Here is a 23,247-nt window from a genome sequence, read left to right as displayed (position 1 = left end):
TGCTACTGCCTCTTTCCAGACTTGATATATGTTCTTCCATTACCTTTTGTTTCAGTCTTTTAATTACTTTGCAGTTCATAAGGTTTTATCAGTGTTTGGGAAAGTGTGAATCATTTGTGGGTAAAGTTTTGAAAGGCACCGTAATCAGACATGAAGTCCAGTTACTGGTTATATTCTGCATATAATAACTGTTGCCCAGATATGGAAAAGCACTTTAATATGTGCTCAAGTCTCTCCCTATTAAGAAAAAGCAAATAAATTTTTGAATGCAATCGCCTAAGTGGGACTTGGGTCTCAGTAAAAGCGAAGCAAAAGTTTATATTCATTCCTGAATAAGGAGATTTTTTCCAGCTGCATCTTTTATGTATTGGTTCTCTACGATGGAGTATTTCAAACTATTCTGCAGCTTAGTTACCTGCAAAGACTACTGTACTGGGCTTACGTGACAAGAGTTTGGTAGCAGGGGGGATTTAGTGGTGGCCTCTGTGAGCAGAGCCCAACAGCTGCCCCAGGTCAGATCAGAGCCAGCTCCAGCTGCTCCAAAAGAGACCCACTGCTGGCCGGAGCTGAGCCATGAGTGACGCTGGTTGGGCCTCGGGGAGATCAGATTGAAGAAAGGGAAAAATCTGCTGTGCAACTGCAGCTGGGAGAGAGGAGTGAGAAAATGTGAGAGAACCTGCAGACACCCAAGGTCAGTGTAGAAGGAGAGCAGGAGGTGCTCCAGGCACAAAGCAGCAGTTCCCCTGGAAGAGGCCCCTGGTGGAGCAGGCTGTCCCCCTGCAGCCCACGGGTCCCACACGGAGCAGATCTCCACGCTGCAGCCCGTGGAGGAGCCCCCGGTGGAGCAGGTGGATGTGGCCTGGAGGAGGCTGCGGCCCATGGAGAGCCCCCGCAGGAGCAGGCCTCAGGCTGGAGCTGCAACCCGTGGAGAGGAGCCCACGCAGGAGCAGGGGGTCTGGGGGGAGCTGCCGCCCGTGGGGGACCCGTGCTGGAGCAGTTTGCTCCTGGGGGATGGACCCCGTGGTACGGAGCCATGTGGGAGCAGTTCTTGAAGAGCTGCTGCCTGTGGGAAGCCCCCGCAGGCTCAGTTCAGGAAGGACGGCATCCCGTGGGAGGGACCTCACGTGGAGCAGTGGTAGAGAGTGACCATGAAGGACTGGTGGAGACGAAGCATCAGGGACTGACCGCAGCCCCCATTCCCCGTTCCCTTGCACTACTCAGTGGGGAAGGAGGTAGAAGAAGGGGGAGAAATGTTTTTAGTTTGCTTTTAGTTTCTCACTGATCTAAATTGTTAGCAATATGCAATAAATTACATTAGTTTCCCTTATGCTGTGTCTGTTTTGCCCCTAATGGTAACTGGTGAGTGATTTCTCTGTCCTTATCTCAACCCATGAGCTTCTTCCATTGTATTTTCTCCCCCGTTCCTTTGAGGAGGGAGAATGAGCAATCAGTTGTGGTGGAGTTTAGCTGACCGTCAGTGTGAAACCACCACAACTACTCATGACTAAAATAGGATCTCTGGAGTGACTGTGCTGTATATCATACATTGGAATTTTTATCTAAATTTTATGCTGGAGTGAGTTCAGTGGAGGGTCACCAAGATGGCCAGGGACTGAAGGAGTTGCCTCATGAGGAGAAGCTGAGGCTTGATCAATCTGGAGAGAGTAGGGCTTTTGGGGCATGTTATACTAGGACATCACCAAGAGAATAGACCCAGGCACTTTGCAGTGTTGCATGATAAGAGGACAAGAGATAACAGAAGTTGAAACAAGAGAAGTTCAGGCTGAATATAAGAAAAAACTTTTCCAGAGTGAGGGCAATCAAGCATTGGTAGAGATTACTCAGAGAAGTTGTGCAGTCTTTGGGGGTTTTCAGGACCCAATTACATTTAAGTGAGTTGGTCAGATTTCATAGCTTGTGATGCTTTGGACAGGGGGTTGGACTAGATGATCTGGAGTGATACAATCCAACCTGAATTATCCCATGACCTCTTGATCCTTTTTATGTTTTCTGTTGCTGATGGTTCCAGTGCGCTCTTGGTCTATATTTGGGTTCATTTTCTTTTTTTCTGATAGCATTTATTCCATTATTTTTCTGGAAGTAATAGTGACATGCACTGGAAAGTGTGAGGGCTAGAACTCCTTGGACTTCCATAGGAAAAGTGTTAATCCATATTCTTCCCTTTTGAATTTTTCCATTTCTCAGTACCTGCTTCTCTTGGCATAACAGTATAATTGTCAGTATCATAAATTAACTCACTAACTCCTTTATGATCTGGGGATACATATGTCCTCCTTCTGGTTTATAGTTTTTTCTAGCTGTTTTATTAAGTACTTGTTATAAATAAATGTACCGGCAAGATTCTGCTGCTGTAGTTGCTCAGGCATATTTTCCTTAGTTTCCTTGTTGGAGACTAATTTTTTAAAATTATTCCCCTATTCTTTCTTTTTCTCTTTATTTTTTTAAATCAAAATGTGAATAATATTTCACAGAATCACAGAATGGTTAAGGTTGGCAGGGGCCTCTCAAGGCTACCTGGTCCAACCCCCTGCTCAAGCAGGGACACCCAGAGCAGGATGCACAGGACCATGTACAGCTGGCTTTTGAAGATATCCAGGGAGGGAGATCTTCAGGGAATGTAAATCAACAGGGACCTACTTTGTACACAGAAAATTTAGTCTATGATTTTTAGACAGATATTGTTTCTACACAGAAGATGATGAGAATTCCTCAGAGGTAGTTCTTTCCATGGTACCAACTCATGGCATGTAATGAAGAAGCAAATCTGCTCAGGGAATGACTAAAACTTTGTAAAAAAAAGTTATCCCAAGCAGGAACAAAAAGGCAAATTTTGGACATCAGTGGAGAAAAAAAAAATCAAATTAATATTATTTTGGGTAATTTAAATAGTGGTATTTGGCTAAAACAGATATGTTCAGTTTAAACATTTTTAATTTTGTAATATAAAATATAATGTGAAAATTTGAATATTTCCTTTCAAAAAATGTGTGTTTGAAATACATCAGCATTTTAGAAGTGCTTTCCACTATGTCAAGAAAAGATTAAATGAAATTTATTTTCTTTTGGGAAGACATTCAATACAAATTTTCTAGTTGAGAGTTGTCTGACACATTTTTAGTCCTTTGTACAAATCATTTAATGGTACTACCTCAGTTTTCTTCCCATGTGAGAGAATAGTTATATAGCTTATTGATCTTGCAGACTGTTACAATAAATAATTTGTATTTATTAAACATTGTAAAGACAGAGAAACTTAATCCCCAAATGAAAATTTCAGAAGTATTTTGGTAGTCTAAATACTACCAACTTTAAGTAAAATTAAAAAGCACCATACTCTGAATCACTGATATGAATTCGTTAAAAGAAATAGTTTTTAAAATCATTAGAATATCTGTAGACTTTGTTGTCCAGGGTTACACCAGACAGCCATTACATGCAAAGAGCTGCACATACCTTTTGTTTCCCCAACTTTGAAATGGCATTCAATCTCATCCATCAATTTACCAGCTAGTCATTTGGTACTGTGAGATTCTTCTTTACTTTGCCCCAAACAATGTCATCTTTGACTGTTGTAATTTCATATCATCAACAGAATATGTAAAGTTTCTATTTATTCCATATTTGGGATTACTCATGACTCATACTCATAATACATGCCAAACAGCAGAGACTCCAGCAGCCACCTTGTAACTCCTTGCTAGTAACCTTCCTCCCTGCAGACAATTAGCCATTAGATCTTTCCTTTCTTTCCTTATTCGGAAAAAGCTGATAATGCACAAGAGGATTGTTCCTCTTGCCGATGATACCTTTGCTCTGTTAAGGGTCTGTGATCTTCCCAAAGCTTTACAGAAAACCAAATCATATGCCCCCAAGTATCCAAGCACAGAATTCTAACACCGCAGTAACCAGCTCATCTTATCCACATGTTCCTAAAAATGCCTTTTGTCTCAAAAATACGTTTTTGAGACATGACTTCCATCTGCAAATCTGCATTGATTCTTCCCAAGTTAAATCTCTGTCACAGCTGTAACGCCTATCATATTGCTGTGTGTGGATAATCTTGTTAAAATATGCAGTCTTTGTCTTCTAAATTTTTTGGATGCTTACCCTTTGATTACTCAAAGTATTATTTTAACTTTATTCATAAATGGCATTGGAGGTATTTTATTATAGAAAAAGAAGAAAAGAGTGAACAAAATAATAATTTCATGACTAAATGATTGTCATTAGGGAATTCGTTAAATAATGCTCATAAAGAAAACTGAATTTTAGATGTATATTTTGTGCAGCACAACAAAACAAAAAGTCCTTCAAGGTAAGTCTGTTCCTGAACCCACGCATATTTATAGCTAACTAATTAGATGATATTTTCTTTATGAGCTCTCTAATATTGTTTTCTGTGTTGTGTTTTTCAGATATATATATAGTCAACTTTTATAGAAAGTGGATTAATCTAGGCTTTGGCTTTCACTCAGCTATGTCTGGCATATACAAATCTGGGACTAGTAATAGAAGAGTCTGTTTTAGAGACATGCAAATTCACATCAGTGTCACATTTCTAAATTTCACAACAGTCTTAATTTTCATAGCTTCATACTTTGTATTTGCTAGATTTCCATATAGTGTCAGTTGCCTTTCCTTTCAGTGAAGAACTGAAAAAAGTGTGTGCAAATTCAGACAAAAATTGCCTGTGCAGTTGACATTTTCTGCGGTTGAAAATGTAGCAACTCAATTCTGAATTTCAGCTTGCTTTAAACTTAGAGAAATGGTGCAACTGCCGCCTGTTTCTAATTATTCCTGAAAAGTCAGTAAGAGGTAGTATGAAGGCCAGTCAGGAGAATGATTCAGAGTAATCTGGAATTTTTAGCTATTGATCTTTGACTGATGGCATTCTCTTTGCTAAGCCTGATATCTGCTGCCCAGACCAGAAGCTGTCTGTAGTACCTGGTGCATTCTGTTCTGCTGAAGGTACTAAATTCCAGCAATGGGCATTCAGACAAAATGGAGATATTCTTTTTCTTCCAAGTAGTATAAAATAATGAAAGAGAAAGGTCTTGAAGAGGTGGCTTTTTGGTAACAATAGCTCCAGTGAAAAATTGAAGTCCCCAGAATGATCAATGACATCAGCAGTTACCAAAGCCTTTTACTGCTACAGTCTTAAAACTGGATACCTGTGTTTAAGTAGGGTCCTGAATCTGTAGTGATAATGAGCTTACAAGTAGTTTGTTTTTTTAGCTGGGTTATGTCTCATGTTCATTGAGATCTGTGGATGTATGTTGCTGAAGTATAACAACAATTGACACTAGGGAGACTAAATATGGACTGAAAAGCTTAACGTCAGGCAACTGTGCTAATATTTTGGCCCAATCTCCTAGAAATTGATCTTTTTCTGTTTAATATTAAAAAACCACAATGAGTAAAGTAATTTTAAAACATCTTGGCCTGGTAGCTGCAGCATCCTCCAAAAGCTTAGGATCAGTACAATCAAATGAATCAGTACAATCAAATGAAAAAATTGGCCAAAATTTCTTAAAGACACATAGAGCAGGAGCGAAATCCTACTAAAAGGAAAGACAAAAAAAAAAAAGAAAAAAAAAAGAAAAAAAGACAAAATAACAGCTTTTCCACATTTTTGGCAGCAAAGCAGAAAGGACCTATTTGAGATGAACATAAGACAAGCAGTTTCAGCATTATTCTGCTTTATTTTATGTAGACAAATAAGAAAGAGAGAGAGAGAGTGTAAAATTCCTCACCTAAGTTTGATTCTTGAAGAGTCTTAATTACTCGTAGCTAGCTGGCTTACAGCACTAATGCTACTATTTAATATGGATTCTTTTTTATTTCACTTAACACTGTTCTCACCTTTTCTTAAGCAAATCTCACTCATCCTACCTCTATTTCTCAATGATATGTTTATTTTCACAGTTCTCTCAACCATCTCTTGCACAGGCAAACTCACTGACCATTTTTCAGTAACTTTTGAGACCTAAGAATGTACTTTCTTCATATGATCAGCTGGTAATTTGAAATCTAGGTCTCTTCCTCTCATTTCCTGGCAGATTTTTAAATGGCTGTCATGGGGCAGCCAGGCATACCTGGGTGCTCCATGCAAGAAGCGGTTCTCTACTGAAGCTCGGATAACTGTTGTCTTCGGGAATCTTCTTTACTGAACACCCATTGTCCAGTGTTATGTGCTTACCTTGAGGTATATTTATTCAGTGTGTCACATGAGCTTCTGCAGTGCAGATAACAGCAATTTATGGGACTTCCATCCTAAATTTCAAATAAGTCTGTTGTAATACCAGCTGCCTCATCCCTCATGCACAAAAGAAAGGCAAAGAATATGGACTGATAACTTTACCATCGGTTAGTAATGTTTCTTTTTTCCTCATTAAAATGGAAAGCTCTTAAAGTAGAAAAATAAAAATTTATATTGTTATCAGGAACAGTATTTACAGCTTTACCTTTAAAAATGACCAGCTCCTCCATTACAAGGCTTTTTTGGAGTTCACTGCAAGGAGGCAAGAATTCTTCCCTTCTTATGTACACGGTTGCACCAATGAATTCTGTGCCAACAGACATATCAAACACATGGCATTTCTGGTATTCAGATATGATGAGTTATTCCTCAGATCTGGTATTTCTTTGTTAGTTTTACAGTATATATATGTATATATTTTTAATTTAACTATAGACCCTAAAAACCCTCTTATTTAAAGAAAGCTCTCAAATGGTCATAGGCTTAATGTCCTTCCATCCTTTTTACAGGAAAAAAAAAATGACTAAAACTTGAAGTCAGACTCTGGCATGCTTGAATACCATATGCCTGCACTATTGAGAGACTGGAACAGAGTATCTGGAGAAAGATGAGAGAGTGTGGGTGGCAATAGAAAAAACAACCACGACTGTAAGTTAGCAAGATAATATCCTTACTTTCTTCTGTGGGTCTCAAGAGTGATTAAAAAAACATTGGTGTTTTAAAAATATTGCTGAAGACTACAGTGTGACTCATAATGCTTAAGAGAATGGAATTCTTGGAAGTTTCACTGTAATGCCAGATTTTAGAATGGAGGGCAGCAGAGCTGCAGTGAAGTAACACAAGGCTATGTTGATGAAGAAAGAACATCTCTGAGGAAATGCAGGCAGGAGAGAAAGAAAGGAAAGAAAATGAGCCTGGGGAGAGATGACAAAACAATTATTTATAATGAGAACTGTTGCTTACATTGATGGGAACGTTTCACTGCTTTTTGAGATTTTATTGGCCAGCATGCCTGCCTACACAATGCTTGGTCGTATGCACAGCAGGGTAAGATATGTAAACATATTGACCAGTCAGTTACATGCAAGTCCGAAAGTCCATCCTAGGGCTAGCCTGAAGCTTTTCAATGATTTTATTTTTTTTTTGGTGAATTCACATTTGTGGAAACAGCTATTTTATGTGGGAATGTATTGGCTAACAGCAAATTTTCATTGGGAATGTTGTTCAAGTCAGAATAGACTGTCTGGTCAGAATAAAATAAAGAAGAATGATAATAATCTGGAAATAAATAGTAGCCTCACATAGCTATGGCATGTACCTGATTCTTTGCTTGTTACTATAACATACCTGTTTTATACCCTGAATGAGTACCTTTGCAATGAAAGTGAAAAATATTTCCCCGGCCATCCTTCACAAATGTTGATCAAAACCTATTCTGCCAAAGTTCCAAGGAAATGGTTTGTGTTCATAGGCTATGACATGGTCAGGAATATGGAAACTCCAAGTTTAAATCCCGGAATGTGAGATAGACTTTTACCAGAGCCTCCTCCTTTAAGTGAGTGTCCTAACTATCTGGCAGTTCAGGAGTGGTTGGATTCTCACTATTACTTATGTGGAGAAAGAAATTATACTGGAAGTCTAAGTACTGAACTCTAAGCTTATTTATTTATTTATTTATTTATTTATTTGTTTGTTTGTTTGTTGTAAAAGATTATTCTTATTGTCTAGTCTCGCCTACCAACTATATGTATAGTTTGTGCATGCAGTTAAATAGAACATATTTGTTCACAAAACTGAAAATGAGCTGATGGCTCATTTGTGGTGGACAGTGCCACTGACTGGTTAGAAACTCTGTATAACTTTTAAAGACTTAATGATTATTTGTCTGAGAATCCACATCTGAGAAATATCAGATGTGGTACTTTTAGAAAAAATAACAACATATAGCCAGCAGTGGCACAAATATGACGCTGTTCGTATAAATGATGGTCATATATCACAGTTAAATAAATAGCCTCAATGAACAATTAGTTGATATGTTCTTGGCTGAAATTTGTTCATGTAATTTGATTGATGAAGTGTGTGGATAAAGAATAGATTAACAGATCATAACCAGTTCATGAATGATTCATGAACAGGAAGAAAGACTAGAGAGCAGGGAATTTGATTAATATATATATTTTATTTCATTTGTGTAATAGGAAAACATAGATTCTTGAGTTGGCCAAAATGGAAAATGAAACTTTTCATTCTTTGTTTCGTATATCTTTTCTGGAAAACTAAATCTAGGTATATTTAGAAATGAAACATCTTAAATGAAAAAAAGTGGTCTATGATGAAAATATTAGTATAGATTCTTTTGAGTTTTTAGTTTTAATGTGTTTATGTTTTAATGAATTCTTGTTAGAATAATTTTGTAATTGTCAGATGGAAGACCTGTGGATTTTAGCCATGTTGAACTGGCAACTTGGGTGGATAAAACACTGAACCAAAAATTTATCCAGATTTACTGGATTTACAATCTACCAATTCGTTAATTTCTCAAAGTACTGAGCTGAGAAATGTTTATCTATTATAGGATTAGTGCAACTAAGTTGTTCTCATCATCCTGTAGATTTCATAATACATGGTGAACACAGCCAGACTGTTGTGATCTCAAAGTCAGCAGTAAAATCTACAATGCATAATGATGCTAGGTTCTCAAATAAACAGGATCTTGGACAGAGTGAAAAAATGCACCAAAAATTTGAGTAAACAACAGCAAGACAATCTGCATCTTTTGAGTTTGTGTAGGAGATAAGTCAAATCTGGGAAACATTTTCTGATATGTCCATTAATGAATGTACAACTCATCCAATCACTCAGGAGGAGCTAATATTGCACTCTTCTGTTCTGTGCATAAAAAATGTCATGCCAAATGACTCTGAGTGGTATCCTTAATAATGAATTTACAACCATCAGTAAGGAGCCTTCTTCAATTGTCTGCATTAAAGCAGCAGTTGATTATAATCCCAACCAGTGATGCTTTTCCTTGGCCTTATTAAAAAGAACAGCATACAAGGCAATCATACCCTTGGGTGTCTTTTGACTTGCTCAAAAGTATGGCTTAAGTGTTGATTTCTTTTCCAAAAAAAACCCACCCAAATTCCATTTTACAATGATGACACATCTGTTGTCTGAAAATGAATGACATGGGAATTGCAATGAATGCCCTGATTGTTCACCTGGCATTAAAAATAGCACCAGGTTCACAGAAAATACTTAGCCAGACATATCTGTCAACTGTCATGTGCTGTGCATGGGAAATAGACAACTGGCTACCTCATTTAATCATCCTGCAGCTTGGTCCGTGTCTCATGCACTTGTAGTGCAGACTGCAGTCTCTCTCAGAGACCCTACCTGCTAGACGTTTTTTTCCCCATCCCCTTCCTGGATCCATGAGGCACTATGAAAGGAGCAAAAAAAAAGCCCTTGACAGATCTGGAAATGAATAGTGAGTCAGCGGGTGCATACAATAACTGGAAATATAAAATAAAGCCTGTTTTTCCTTTTTGTCAAGTCTTTTTCCTAAGGATTAGATTTATTAACAAACAAAAGATTCCCAAACGGGTTTATAGTAACACAATGTATGTAGTAAAAGACAAGGGAGATCTTTCCAGCTTCCAGCAGTGTCTGCAAGAAGTGCCAATACTTATCCCTCCGGATAGCTTCTATCCAACTTTAGGAAATAGAGATGTATTTCTATAGTACACACCAGTATGTTTCAATTCTACCCGTAAATCACTTCAGAGTTTCTCCAACCCTCTCTTGTATTTATGAGAGCGGGTCTGAAATACAGTCAATAAAAATACAGAAAGTGAGATCAATGACATTTTTTCCTTGATCTGTTCTTTTTTCTTCTGTTCTGTTCCTACTAATAGATAATTTCTGGAAATATTTTGGCTGAGTGAATAAAGTGAAGACATCTCATGGGCATAGAAGAAGTCTTGCTGGTTAGTTCTGAGGGATGGTTCCAAGCTTTACAAATACCTTAACCATTGACTTAGTTTGATGTTATGGTAGATTATTCATTATCTGAGATACATCAATCAGCTAAACACTAAGAAAAATCATAGATCTATGAACATCAAAAAATTAGAGCTTAGCATAATCAGTGCAGTGGTATGCATTCCAGAGAAGAGAATATGAAGTTAAAAGAAAAAAAAATAAAGAAATAGAGGAAACAGGATTGCTGAGTTCCATCTAATATTTTGTATTTCCCCAGAACAGTTCATGATTCATTGACATACGTGCAATGGTTGTGTTCCACTCAGAGTGAAAAGAAGTAGAAATTAACTTGGTAACTTGCTTAATTTTTTTGTACAATTATCACTTTTTGAAATAAATATTTCATTCTATAAAATGCACAACCCCCTGCCTCTCCCTTTCCAATGTTCCAAAAACACTTTGGACTAATTTTGATCTCTGTTTGCAATTGTATGCATATGTCTGAAGCGTTAGTAGCACAGTATGTTCTCTACGTCCATGTGCTACAAATCCAGTTGACAACAGCCTTACACCCTATTCTTTCCTGATTGTCCTTCATCACAAATGGTACGGGATAAAGAAACTAAACAGCATTTTTTTTCTTGCTTTGAATTGTGCAACTTCTGAATTTCTTCAGCCTGGTTCCATAGTTTTTGTAAGGGTCAGTTCCCTTATAGCAATTTTAAAATTGATAATATGTACATCTAAATTTTGTTTTTCACATAATAAAATGTCAGTTTTCATAAATGTATGTTTTAAAATGTATCCTTAGTTTATGTAATGATTTTTATTCTTAGGAATTATTTCCACTGTCAGATCTTCAGCACTAATTTTATCGTCAGCATGATTATGTTTATGAAGTTAAATGAGCTTTGAAAAAGCTCTGAAAGATATTTCAACATGACATTTTTCGACATTTAGGATACCTGACACGAGGTTCTGTGCTATGGGAGCTAGTTTAAATTCTACAGTGTGGCACATCATCTGAGGAATTGTGCCTGATAACCTGGAAGTGACTGAATCAGTATACTTAATTTTGAGTTTTGGCTACTGCAAGAAATGTATGTCCCGACTGACTCTTCAGAAAAAAAAAAAAAAGAAAAAAAAAAGTAGGAGGCACCAAGGCAATAGGAATGTGACTCTAAAACTGCCTCCCAGGGTGCCTTAGAGTGGATGTAATAGTCTGGTGAAAGACAGACTCCTCCAGCACTAGTTGCTGTCTAAGCCAAAGAAAGTGAGAGGGAGAAGACAGACAAAAGAGACAGAAAACTTTGTCATGGTCCTTACCCCTATTGCTAGGAGATTTGGTAAAATTTAACTCTGTTTATAGATTAGAGTAGTGCCCATTATTCTATAATTGATGATGGGAATCCCCTTCTGCCAGTGGCCATGTGCCCAATTCATCTGTGAACATCTCTGGTAAGAACTGCAGCAATTTGATGTTGTCTTTTTTGGGCATTCAGGGTGTACCTCTGTGCCAGGATAATTCTGGGCACTTGGGGAATGATGTGTTGGAGGCTGAGCTACCTCGCCCCATCTAGCCACATCCTAAAGGTCCTTTCAAGATGGGAGGATATTTATTACTTGAAAGGAAATAGAAGCAAATGCTTCCTGCTTGCAGGTGTAGGTTTTCATTTATAATTCCCTTTCAAGGAATAAACAAGAGATCAAGTCAGGAAGCAGCTATTAACTTGGAAAAGAAAGAAGGAACAAAGATAGGCCTGATCTTCTCTGTCTGATGGGCTCAGGAGCTCCATGGACCAGACTGTGGTATCCTTAATCTTGTGAGCATAAGTGTTGTACATTCTGACCCTGGGAAGAATTATTATATAAAACATTAGCTGAAGTATTTTAACCTTGTCTCGGTATTCTCACATTACTGAAGTATGAAGTAATGTGAAAGTACTGAATAATGATCACTGTTCTAGTTAGGATGTTTTTGGCCATTGATTGTTAGTGAATTTGCCACTGTAAACCACTTCCAAAATCTCTGAAGTGGCAGGTGGAAGGCCAAAAACAAGAAATACTTGGAGTAATCAATTAAGCGGAGGTCAGAAATGAACCCTATTTGAGAGGCATCATCAAGAATTAGTCTGAAAGGAGAAATTTGCAAAGAAGGATGCAGGTGCCAAATTCCTTTTGGCAGCTGGATGCTTAAAAGCATTTAACACGGAAAGATACCTGATTTAAATCCCAAGACACTGAGAGGATGTGCCTTAACGCGTGCGAGGGAGCGTGTATCGATGGGGTGCACAACTCTCACACTGTAGGGAGGGTGCAGGATGGTGAGGAAACATGCTGACATTCCCAAGTGCTGGCAGGATTTAAGACACTGGCACTCTCAGTGAGGAGGAACTTGAGAATGATTTTTGAGCTCTATTTTCAAACAGCTGTCTTGTCTTCCGCAGCATGCTGTAGAAAAACAGCGGTTTTGAACCATTAGAAAAGCAAAGGAAGTGCAATAGCCCAGATTTTGATCATAATTACACCCAGGTGGTTCTGAAGTGACTACACCCGTGTCATTGAAGTTACACCAGTGCAAAACTTGTGAGAGAAATGAATCAAGCTCTTTGTTTTCTTGCATTTGTGTACCAAAAGAGCACTCTAACAGCTCTTAGTAAATAATAAATTAATAATGACATGATGATCTCCCTTGTGACTGGAAAAAGTACAGAAAAATTAGTATCAGGGTAAGAATTTGCTTGCAAGGTTCTTTGAATGTGTCATTTCTAGATTTATATTGGATATATGATGTTTTGCTGGACTGATTTTAATTTCATCCAGTTTACTTCAAACATCAGAAACATCAAATTTAGTCAATTAGTGTGTGGTGAACAATACAAAACTGAGAACATACAGCTTATGGGTCAAAGGAGTAGGATCTCTGGTCTGTTCATCATCGAACACCTTTAAATCGCCAGCAGATAAAAAAGTAGTAATGAAAACAACTAATGAAAAAAAGCCACGAAAACAAGTGCTTTTGCTGCCTGTCTGTTGTAAAGCAAATAATACTTGAGTGGTTGGTTTCGTTTGTATTTCCCCATTTGTGCCTCAGAATGCACCAGACTGCAATGTTACATCACATTTCAATGACTGGAACCATGTCCTGAGATCCCCCTCCGACCACACGACGACTTCCTTCTTGCTGTTCCCCTCCCAGCTTGAGGACTGCATGCGATTATGCCGAGGACATAATTCAATTAATTATTGACAGAACACGTAATCACCACTTAGATCTCTCTCTCTGATAAATCTCTTCCCTGCTCTCTGACTTCTGTTCGTCAGGCACTTGGGGGGGAGGGGGGGAGGGGGGGTGGAAAGGCAAGAAAAATGTGTTTTAAAGATAGGATATTTCTCAATACTCTGTATCAGCTGGAGAGGCTTCTGACACCCCGGGCTTTTTAGATGTAGAGCATATTGTTCCAATCTGTGCTAAACAAGTACCCCCGAGGAAGCTCACTGGGATGGAGGCTCATGATTCATTTTAAATAGAAGGCATAATAAGAGCAGATAACTTTGATTTGTGCAGAGGAGAAGTATGATCTCTTTCAGGGGTTCCAGGCTTTCACTGCATTTTCTTCTTCTAATGCTGATTAAAGACGAAGCGATAAATAAGAGCTCTGTGTTCGGTTTAAAGGAGGCATGTAGCTTTAGAGAGCTGACTTATTGAGAAACAAGACAAACAAACAAACAAAAACCCCTGACCTCCGATACCCTTTGACCAAAATCCGCTAGTAGCAGAAAGTGAAGATGAAAGTTTCTTTCACTAGTAGAAAGAAACCAGCCAAGGACAGTGACCTCTTCTTTCCGTATGACCGGAAAATATCCTGGGGGCTGGACCGGGTGGGGACGTGCCGGGGGGTTACCCGCAACTCGGGGTCCTACCCAAATCATGCCAAAAGCGGGCATGGAAAGGCGAGAGCGAGGTGAAAAAGCAAAGAAGGGCTTTATTATAAAGCGAGGAGAAAAAGCTGTGGAGAAAAAAAAGCTGGTGCCAGCCTTGTGCCGGGGCTGGTGGAGACAGCCTCGGGTTTTGCGTGGGTCCCCCCGGGCGCCTGCCGCCAAAGGGTGGCTGTGGGGTGGCGAAAGGGGACCGGGACACGGTGGCACCGAGGGGCGGCGGGGAGCAGCAGCCGCCCCGGGGCTGGCGGAGCCCCCCGGCACCTCCACCTGCTGCGGGCCCGCTGCCCTGGGCTCCTCCGGTCTCCTCCGATGCCTTTCGCATCGCCCCAACCGACCTGGGTTCCTCCCGCGGCAGGAAGCCCGTGTGAAGGCGGCGGAGCGGCTCCATCCTTATGTAAGAGGCAGCCGAGATTGTGCCGCGCCGGGCAGATGCTTGCGAAGCCGGGGCTGGCGAAAAGAGCTGGCCCGGTCCCCCGTGGGGCCGGAGGAGGGGAACCGGGGCGCCCCCGCCGCAAGGTGCCGCCCGGCCCGGCCGCTGGGAGCCGCTCGACCACCGACACCTCCCCCCCGACCCCGGGGTGCGGATCCCGCACGGTTGAGCCCTGGAGGAGCGGGGACGGGGTCCCGCCGCTGCCGCCCCGCAGCTGGGGATGCGCCCGAGGCTTCCCCTGGGCTCCGGGGCACTGGAGAGGGCGCAGAGCTTGGCGTCGGGGCGGCTGAGCGGCGTGCCGTCGGAGCTCGGCGGGACTCCTTGTCCTAAAAGGTCCCGGGGGGCACCTGGGTCCCTTGGGGGCCTCTCGGCTCCCGCTTCTCCCTCGCGGGCTGCCGAAGCTCGCCGGGGAGGACAGCCCCGCCGGGGCCGCCCCGTCGTGCCACTGCCCTAAGGCACAACGGGAGGTGCTTGGCGGCTCCCGGGCGGCCTCGGAGGGGCTCGCAGGATGCTCTCCGCGCTCGCCAGCACCTGTCGGCTGTCTCCGGCACCCCCTACCGCCTCTCTCCCTCTGGAAGCGCGGCCCCCGGGGGGCTGAGCCCCGAGCCCCTCTGCCCGAGCCCCGCGGGGCCGGTCCCACCTCGCCGCAGGTGCGGTCGCGCCCGCTCCCAACCGGGGGGAGGCACCGGCGCCTCGGGGCCGCCCGAGCGCCCTCGACGGGGCGTCCTCGACGGGGCGGCTCGCCCTGCTGGGGCGGCTTTACCCCTCCGGAGTTTTGGCTGAGGTTCACTTGTTTTGGCCGAGGTTCACCTGTGCACCTTCGCTCTCCCCGGGCGCAGCCCCGGGGGGCGGCTCGGCGGGGTGAATGAAGGAGCGCGCAGTCCCTCGGGTGTGGGTTTTAGGGCCAGCGCCGTTCCCCCTCCCGCGGGAGCCCCGGAGGTGTGTTTTTCCCCTGGGGACCCTCAGTGCCCCCCTTCTTCTTCGGGTCCTGCCGCAGCCCTGTTCGCCGCCCCCAGCTGCGCATCCTCTCCCTCCTGCCGCTTCGCGTTCCCCTCCTCGGCCGCGAAGAGGACGCTACAAGGTAGGCAAAAGGGAAAGTGAATGTGGCGCTCTGGAGCGAGATAGAGAGACGGGCAAGGTTAGACGTGTATTTACTCAACCTTTATTATTTAAAAAAATTCATAAAAAAAAGGTGAACGAACGTCTTACAAAACCCCCCCATAAATAGGACATTCCGTTCAGCTCTGGCTATTGGCAGTTCTAGTACTTGACAACATCAGACGCGATTTCCTGGCATTAGAGAAACCCATTTCAAAATCGGTCATCACAAAGAAATACTAGAAATCCCAGTTAGCACTTGCTAGGCAGCACGGAGCACTTGTACACAACTTTTCAGACACACACCCGCGCACACACGCAGCTGGGAACAGATCCCGAAGGAAGAGAGCCTCCTTAAAAATTAGTAAACGCTTCTCCAAATAAAAGAAAAAAAAAAAAAAGAAGAGATATTTACAAAACGCACATGGGAATACAGTATCGACAGAGCGTGGCTGGCAAATCAACATGATTTGAATAGAGAAAGGACTATGGCACATCTTGCTCGAAAGCTCGCACGGCAGCCTCCTTCGAGTGTCCCCGGGGAGGAGGGCTCCTGCCATCCGCGTCGCGGTGCCTTCTCCCTCGCCACCTCTCCTCCCGCCCTCCCCTCCCCTCTCCGCCCCTGCGCCTTTTGCCAGGTCCTTTTTACACTTGGATGACCACCGTGCTGGGGCTCTGGAGCCGGGTTTTGTATTGGTCTAGCCAGCTTCTGAGCTCCGAGATCTTGTAGCCCTCTGGTCCTCTGCCTCCCTGGTACATCACTTTCTCCTCCTGGATGACGTAGAGCCTCTCGAAGTAGGCACCGTAGGCGGCGCTGGAAGCATTGTCCATGGTGTCCACGGCCAGGGGGCAATCGGGCGCCCCTTCCCTCATCAGCTGAGCTGCCCGCAGCCTGTCCTGGAGGCACTGGTGCTTGGGGATGTTGTAGGCTGCGTCCGAGCTGACCCAGCCGTCGGAGGGGTGTGCTTCTTCGATGTACACCAGCAGGAAGTCGGCAATGTCCACGAAGTGCGCGGCCAGGCGCTGGAAGGACCGGAGGCGGGCCATGAACGGGGGTCAGGTGCAGCTGCCGAAGTTGAGGATGAGGGGTCTCTTGCCGCGGGCGAAGTCCAGGATGCGGAGCCTCTTCTGCCCGTCCAGCTGGATCACCTCGGGGTTGGGGGCCAAGGAGCCCACGTGCGCCGACTTGAAAAAGTCCAGCTTCTGCCCGTGCCACACGGCTTTCAGCGACTCCAGCGTGAACATGCGGTTGGAGTCGGACACGCAGACCGGGGGGTCGTCGGGGGGCGGCCCCTCGCTGGCTCTGGCCACCTCCTCCGCCGTGGGCATCAGTAGCATCTTCTTCCTAATGCACAGAAAATCTAGGAGCCAGAGCATCACGGCGGTGAGCAGGAAGCGGGGGAAGAGGAGGATGCAGGCGGCCGCCTGGGTGAGCAGCTGCAAGGTGTGAACGCCGAGGGAGTGGAGCATCGTCGCGGCTGGTGCTGCGGGGCGCCGGCTGCCCGGGGGCCCCCACGTACCCTGCTTGCCGGGGTCTGCGCGGCACGGCTGAGATCCCGCTTCTCTTTAAGCCCATTTTATAGTCAGGGATTTAAATGAAAAGTGACTCCACCTCCGGCCAGAACCCGCCCCTCTGGAACTTGAGCCTGGGGATTACCTACCCCTCCACTCTAATGACCTAAAAATACACAGACAAAGGGGGAGAGAGCCCCGGCGGGAGCTGCGAGGGGACGTGCAGCCGAGCAGGGAGCAGCCGCTATCAGGCCCCAGCAGAGAGTCCGCGATAGGGCACGGCCGGGGTCCCCGGCCGCAGATAGCGGCGGCCGCTCGCTGCCAGCCCCGCCAGGGACAATGCAACAGGCGCAGCCCGGCCCCCCCCCACTCCCCCGCCCCGACAGCGGGGTCGGGGCCGCGCAGGAGCGGGGCCGGGGCAGCGCCGTCCCGGCGGCGCCCGCAGGTGTCAGGGACGGGCAGCCCGCTCCGCGCCGCGTCCCTCCCCGCTCCTCAGCCCCCGGCCCGGGCACGGTCGTAACCGGGCACAGCCACAAGCGGGCACGGCCACGACCGGGCACCGGGGACACCGGAGCTCGAACCCGCGGTCTCGCCCGCATCCTCCCGCGGCGGGGCGGGACGGGACGGGAGGAGACGGGACAGGACGGGACGGACGGGGCGCACGGGGCGCACGGGACGGGACGGGACGGGGCGGGCGGCGGGCGCTGCCCCGGCCCCGCGGCGGGGCTCAGGGGGTGCCAGGTGGGCTCCGGCCGGCGGGCGCTGGCCCGCGGCGGAGGAGGGGCGGGCGGCGGGCGGCGCTGCGGCCGCTAAGGGGAGCTGTTGCCCGAGAAGCGGCGGCGGCCGTGCCGGTGGTGGTGGCGGCGGAGGGGGGGAGCCGCCGGACCCTGCCACCCCCCCGGCCCCCGGGTGTCCGCTGCCTGGCGGGGCCGGCCGGGTGTGAAGGCGGGGCCGGGCCGTGCCGCAGGAGGCCGTCGGGAGAGCTCGACGGCGGCTTGGATGGGGCCGGCGTAGCGTTCCCGGGGCTGCCGTCCCGTCCCGTCCCGCCCCGTCCCGCCCCGTCCCGTCCCGTCCCGTCCCGTCCCGTCCCGTCCCGTCCTCTGGGCTTGTCCCCTGGAACCCATCCCGTCGGCAGTGGGGACAGCCGGCCGCGGCCCCCACTACGTCGCCCACTGCACCCAGGTGAGATGGAAGCCTCGAAGCCCCCTCGCAGCAACTCAGGAGGAAGCAGCAGTATTGTGTTGTGTTGTCCTGCGAAGTAGAAATCCCAGCCCCTTGCATCAGCGGGCCTAGCGAAGTCCTCAAGCAGCGGGGTGAAGAGGCATGTCGTGGGCAATGTCGGGTGGACCCGTGTGTCCCGTCCACAGAGCAGATGTGCGAACACCAGTTTTAGGGTTGGGGGCTGTGTTACCTGTGGTGAAATGCTTGCAGTACACAGAGGCGAGCACAGACTAGCTGCCTCCAGTCTTTACCCAGGCAGGAGGAATTTATAGCCCATAAATTCCTTCTTGCTGGGCTAGATGGAGACCTGTACCAGAGGTATGCGGCTTAAATCTAGTTTGGTGTCTAGACACAATACTAGGCAAAAACCGATGGCTCTGCTCACAGCCTTGCCACTCCATTGATGCAGGGTTCCCAGCTTGTGGTGTGAACATCATTTCCTCACCAGCTTCTTCAGAAAGGGGTGTTAGGGTTGCCCAGAACACCCAGTGCTGCCCTCTGCTATGCAGGCATGACTCAGGCCTTCAGGTGCTGCTGTAGCAGCATGCACACAGGTGCCTGCCACCCGGACCCTGGGGATGCACAACCCAAGCACACAATGTGCATATCAGAGCCCTGTTTCTGCATGTGGTCAATGCCGGGTATCTGGCTACAGATTCCTAGTGACCCACAGAACCTGAAACCTGCCCCGGGTGCAGCGAGCGCTTCTCCAAACGTGGCTGTGCACGTCTCTGTGCCTCCCATCTGACATCTGCAACATGGAAAAACCAAAGCTGAGCCTCTTCCTCCTGGGAGTCCAGGCGGCTTACTTCATTTTTTATGTAACTTATTATGAGAACTCCAAATAAAAGGCACAATTAAAATCTCATTTTATTTTTTTTCTATATCTGGTTCGAAACAGACTCTTTTAGAACAACCTAAGTGGGCGCTTGGGTTGCAGCCCCCCATGGATCGTCTTCAGCTGGTGTCAACAGCGAGTGGAGTGAATTCAGTGTTGTAGTATCTGAATGGAAATATATGCTCCGGTCCTCATAATGACACGTTCATACACTAGCCTGACTAATAACTTTTTTAGCATTCTGTGGTGCTCAGTCCAGGGAAAATTACTGAGTAGATATTTACTATATTGTCAAACTTATTTTGAACTCTTCATGTGGGCCTCTCACCACCTCTCTGTGCAGTTATGCAATCCTGAAAACCACAAATTAAAGCCTCTAAACAGACGCAATAACAAATTGTGGTAGCTCTGAAGAAACCCCCAGGAAAAAAAAATTGATCTCTAAAAGCGACCTCTTCAAACTATGCTGACAGACAAAAGCCTGAGTAAACAGATGGCTTTGCAACCCTGAATATCAACAAACTTTGCTCTACCAGATCAGTGAGAGATATTCCGAGGTAAAAAAAAAAAAAAAAAGTATTTGGTCTTAAATAGCGTATTTGTAGCTGAATAGGGACTTTGGAAATGCGTTTTTCTCTAATCCCTGGAATCAACTATGTTTTATTTTTATAGCTTGAAGGAAACATTTGAATTGGGGTTTCCTATTCAGCTGCGGATAGAGCAGGGAACTGAAGCACTTTGCTGCAATGGCCCACCGCTACCCTTCCCTACCACAGGAAAATTCAAGTATAACCTGAGGCTGCTGTTTCCTAAAGAAGCAGTGGCTCTGCATGGCTCTGCAAGTCATGCACTGCTGCATTCAGTCTAAGTACAGCATTCATTTGTATTTACACAAAACTCCGTGGGAAAGGGTGAAATTCTGTCTTTGGTTTTAGGGAGGTTTGAAGTGATGTGTCACTGCCATTCGCGTGTCTGTGTTGTGCTGGATATTTTTCCAAATCATGCCCCAATAAGCCCTCCATGTACTACGCAAGGGCAGTACCTTCCTCTGGGATGCTGGGCTATTTTTAGGTATCTGAAGGTAATGGGTCTTTCTAGGAATCCCTATCACTGCTACTAATACTGTGGGAACTTGTGTCTTCCTGCATGTTGAAGAGTTCATAGCATATAGTCTAAAATATGAGATTTACAGTGGCACATCTGGTTATGGGTGGTTTTTACTCTTCTGCATGTGGTCTGTGGTTCAGTAGCCAGTAACCTTACGCATATAGAAGTTTGTGTGTGTGTGTCTGCACGCGTGCACTTGCAGGGTTCACATTATTTGCCTTTTTGAGAGCTTTATAGTTGTAGGTTTTTTTGATTTGATAAATGTAATTTGTAACTCTTTAAAAGTTCTTTTATAAACAGGAGCTACAAAATAAATTCAGCAACTTATAAAAACAAAACCTCAAAAAGCTGAAATTAAAAACATTAAAAACAAGCTTTGATGTAGAGGATGTGTTGAAATGGTATATTTACATGTTTATTTTCTGTTTTATAATTTCCTGGGCAAAGGCACGCAATGCTTTCTGACAGGAAACAAAATATGTTTTGGAAGAATTCCACCTCTCATGTCAGCTAGGCTACATGTCATTAGCGTGTTAGAACTAAGCTTTATGAGAGGGAGATGAAAAAGCCTCCACTGACATTTGGATCAGGCCCTGAAATAAGAGCTGAGCAATTTCGCCTCGTGTAAGCGGCCACCCATTTCCAGCAGCTGTGGAGAGGTGTGGCAGTGCAGCGGTAGTTTGCTGTCTGGTATCTGTAAGAACTGGGTAAATGCTAAATCCAAGGTGGCTAAACTCCATTTGCACTTGTTTGCCCTTAGCGAGGCCTCTGCAAAGAAGTTACTGGAAGGCTGGAGTCTGCGCATGGGTCTGGATGTCTCTGGACCTACATCCCTCGTAATCTTTCATCACTTTTAGATGACACATGTTTTAATTCTGCTCTTTTTTTTAATATATACATGACTCAAGAAAAAAACATGCAAAGTCAAGGAGCTAGCCAATGCTTTGAGTATCTTAGAGAATTGAAATAAAATAAGTGCTGCACTGCAGACCAGTGTGTAAAATCACTAGCAGAGCCACAGGCTTTGATTCCGCACCCCAGCATTTTCACCTTTGAATACGTGACAAGTATGACATATATGACAAAGAGTTTCCCTGCACTGAAGCTTATTAATGTTTTTCTTTTCCCCACTTCTTGCTCATTTTGGGTTGAACTGGGATGGATTTGTTTATTTTGGAGGGAGTACTGATCCCAGAACTATAGGTCTTGTAGCGCAACACTCAGCTTCCACCCCAAGTGGAAACCAACATTTTCTTGAGCCTGTGAGCCACCTGCCAAAGCTCTGTAGCACTGACTTAGTGGCAGACCCCTGATGTGCTGATGGGTTTCTGCACCTGTCTCTACACCACTAGTGCCCCTGTTGTGCCAGCAGCCTATCAGGCTGTGATAGAAACCAGATAACTGAGAGGTTCTGGATGAGAGAGTGAGGGGATTTTACTGAATCTCTGTTTTTGTGAACCCAGATGATTTTGGGGACTGGGTTTACTTCAGGAGCCCTGAAATAGCAGTAATAGCACTACTTACAGTGCAAGTTGATGAACACCAAAAGGTGCAATTTCCTACCCTATTGCTCCTTCCTCGCTTCTGCTTGCACTTTGTGCTCTGTGATGCTGCAATGACCCACGGAGACCTGGTTCAGGCAACTAAGGGAGCAGAAAAGCTTAGCTCTACGAACTGAGTTATTTCCTGCTAGGTTAGCTCCCTGCTCATGACAAAACCAAACGATGCAATGCAGTGAAGGCACAAGATAAACAGCCAGAGCATGTATCTAGGCCAGTATCAGGACTAGCCCATCAGACTGCCTTAGCAATGTTATCAGACTGGTCCTAGGTGGGATTATCTTGTGAGAATGTGCTAAGGGCAGAGATTTCCCAAACCAGCTTCAATGCAAGGACGATGTGTAGAACAGGAGATGTATGGCAGATGACAGCGGCTGTCACAAGGTCCTACTGGAGCTGGATGGGGTGCACAGCTGGCTTTAGGGTTGAGCCGGCAATGTCAACTTCAGCAGCAGCTGCTGACTGACTTCCTCCAGCAGTAGGAAATCAGATTATCCAGAGCCCCCTGTGCCAAGCTACCCACCAAGCAAACTGCTCACAAGCTGCTGTGGCTCAAGAGCTCAGGCTGGACCCCCTGGTACTATGGTGTAATTATAGTCATCTGAATGGCTTGCTCTGCAGCAAAGGCAACAGTCTAGTCCAGAAGTGGAACCCCATAGAGTTATACTTAAGTGGCAACTTTATACGCATTGAATACAGATGAAGTCCTTGGCAGAAAGAGAAAATACTGCTTCCATTGTCTTTTTTTCATGCTGGTTTCAGGTGTGGTGCAGAGAAGGATGAGGATGTGCAATTTGCTGGAATCTCAGTCTTCTCTGAAAAGATTGTAACAGAATTCACCACGTGCGGCATTTTATAACAATGTGCTTCCACTGATAGCAAATTTCAATGCACTAGCACAATTTAGAAAGATGAGAATAGCAGGCTTACAGCTAAGGTTATTTTTTTTTTTTAATCTTTTAAATGATGCAGCCTGGTCATGGTATTTTCTCAAAATGTTAAGAGGATACTTCTGAGTTGACAGGCTGGGTCCGGGCTTTGTTGGGGTAAAGGAAACACTGCTCCTCTGAACTTCCTTTCCATGGGGTAATCTCACTGCTGGCTGGCATGCTTTGTTCCAGGCTGATTCTCAGAGCCCTGAGGTCTGTGTGGTGAAAGCCTTGAATGAGCACTGGCAAAACTCCCATTGCCTTCCTTGTGATCAGGATTTTACCCAAGCCATGTAGTATGATAACAGACTGTTGTGGTTTAACCCGGCTGGCAGCTAAACACC

The 23,247-nt window shown here is 45.1% G+C and overlaps 1 protein-coding gene across 1 annotated transcript; it reads right to left on the bottom strand.

The window, feature by feature from the left end:
* Positions 1 to 15,785: 15,785 nt before the first annotated feature.
* DIO3 (iodothyronine deiodinase 3) lies at positions 15,786 to 17,570 on the bottom strand. Its single transcript, XM_083840138.1, has one exon. It carries the CDS (start codon positions 17,205 to 17,207, stop codon positions 16,383 to 16,385), a length of 825 nt encoding a protein of 274 aa, XP_083696264.1. The 5' UTR covers positions 17,208 to 17,570; the 3' UTR covers positions 15,786 to 16,382.
* Positions 17,571 to 23,247: the final 5,677 nt, after the last annotated feature.

This window comes from Anser anser, assembly GCF_964211835.1.
Source record: "Anser anser genome assembly, chromosome: 5".
Taxonomy (NCBI): Eukaryota; Metazoa; Chordata; class Aves; order Anseriformes; family Anatidae; genus Anser; species Anser anser.
This window is presented reverse-complemented; position numbering and strand designations above follow the sequence as displayed.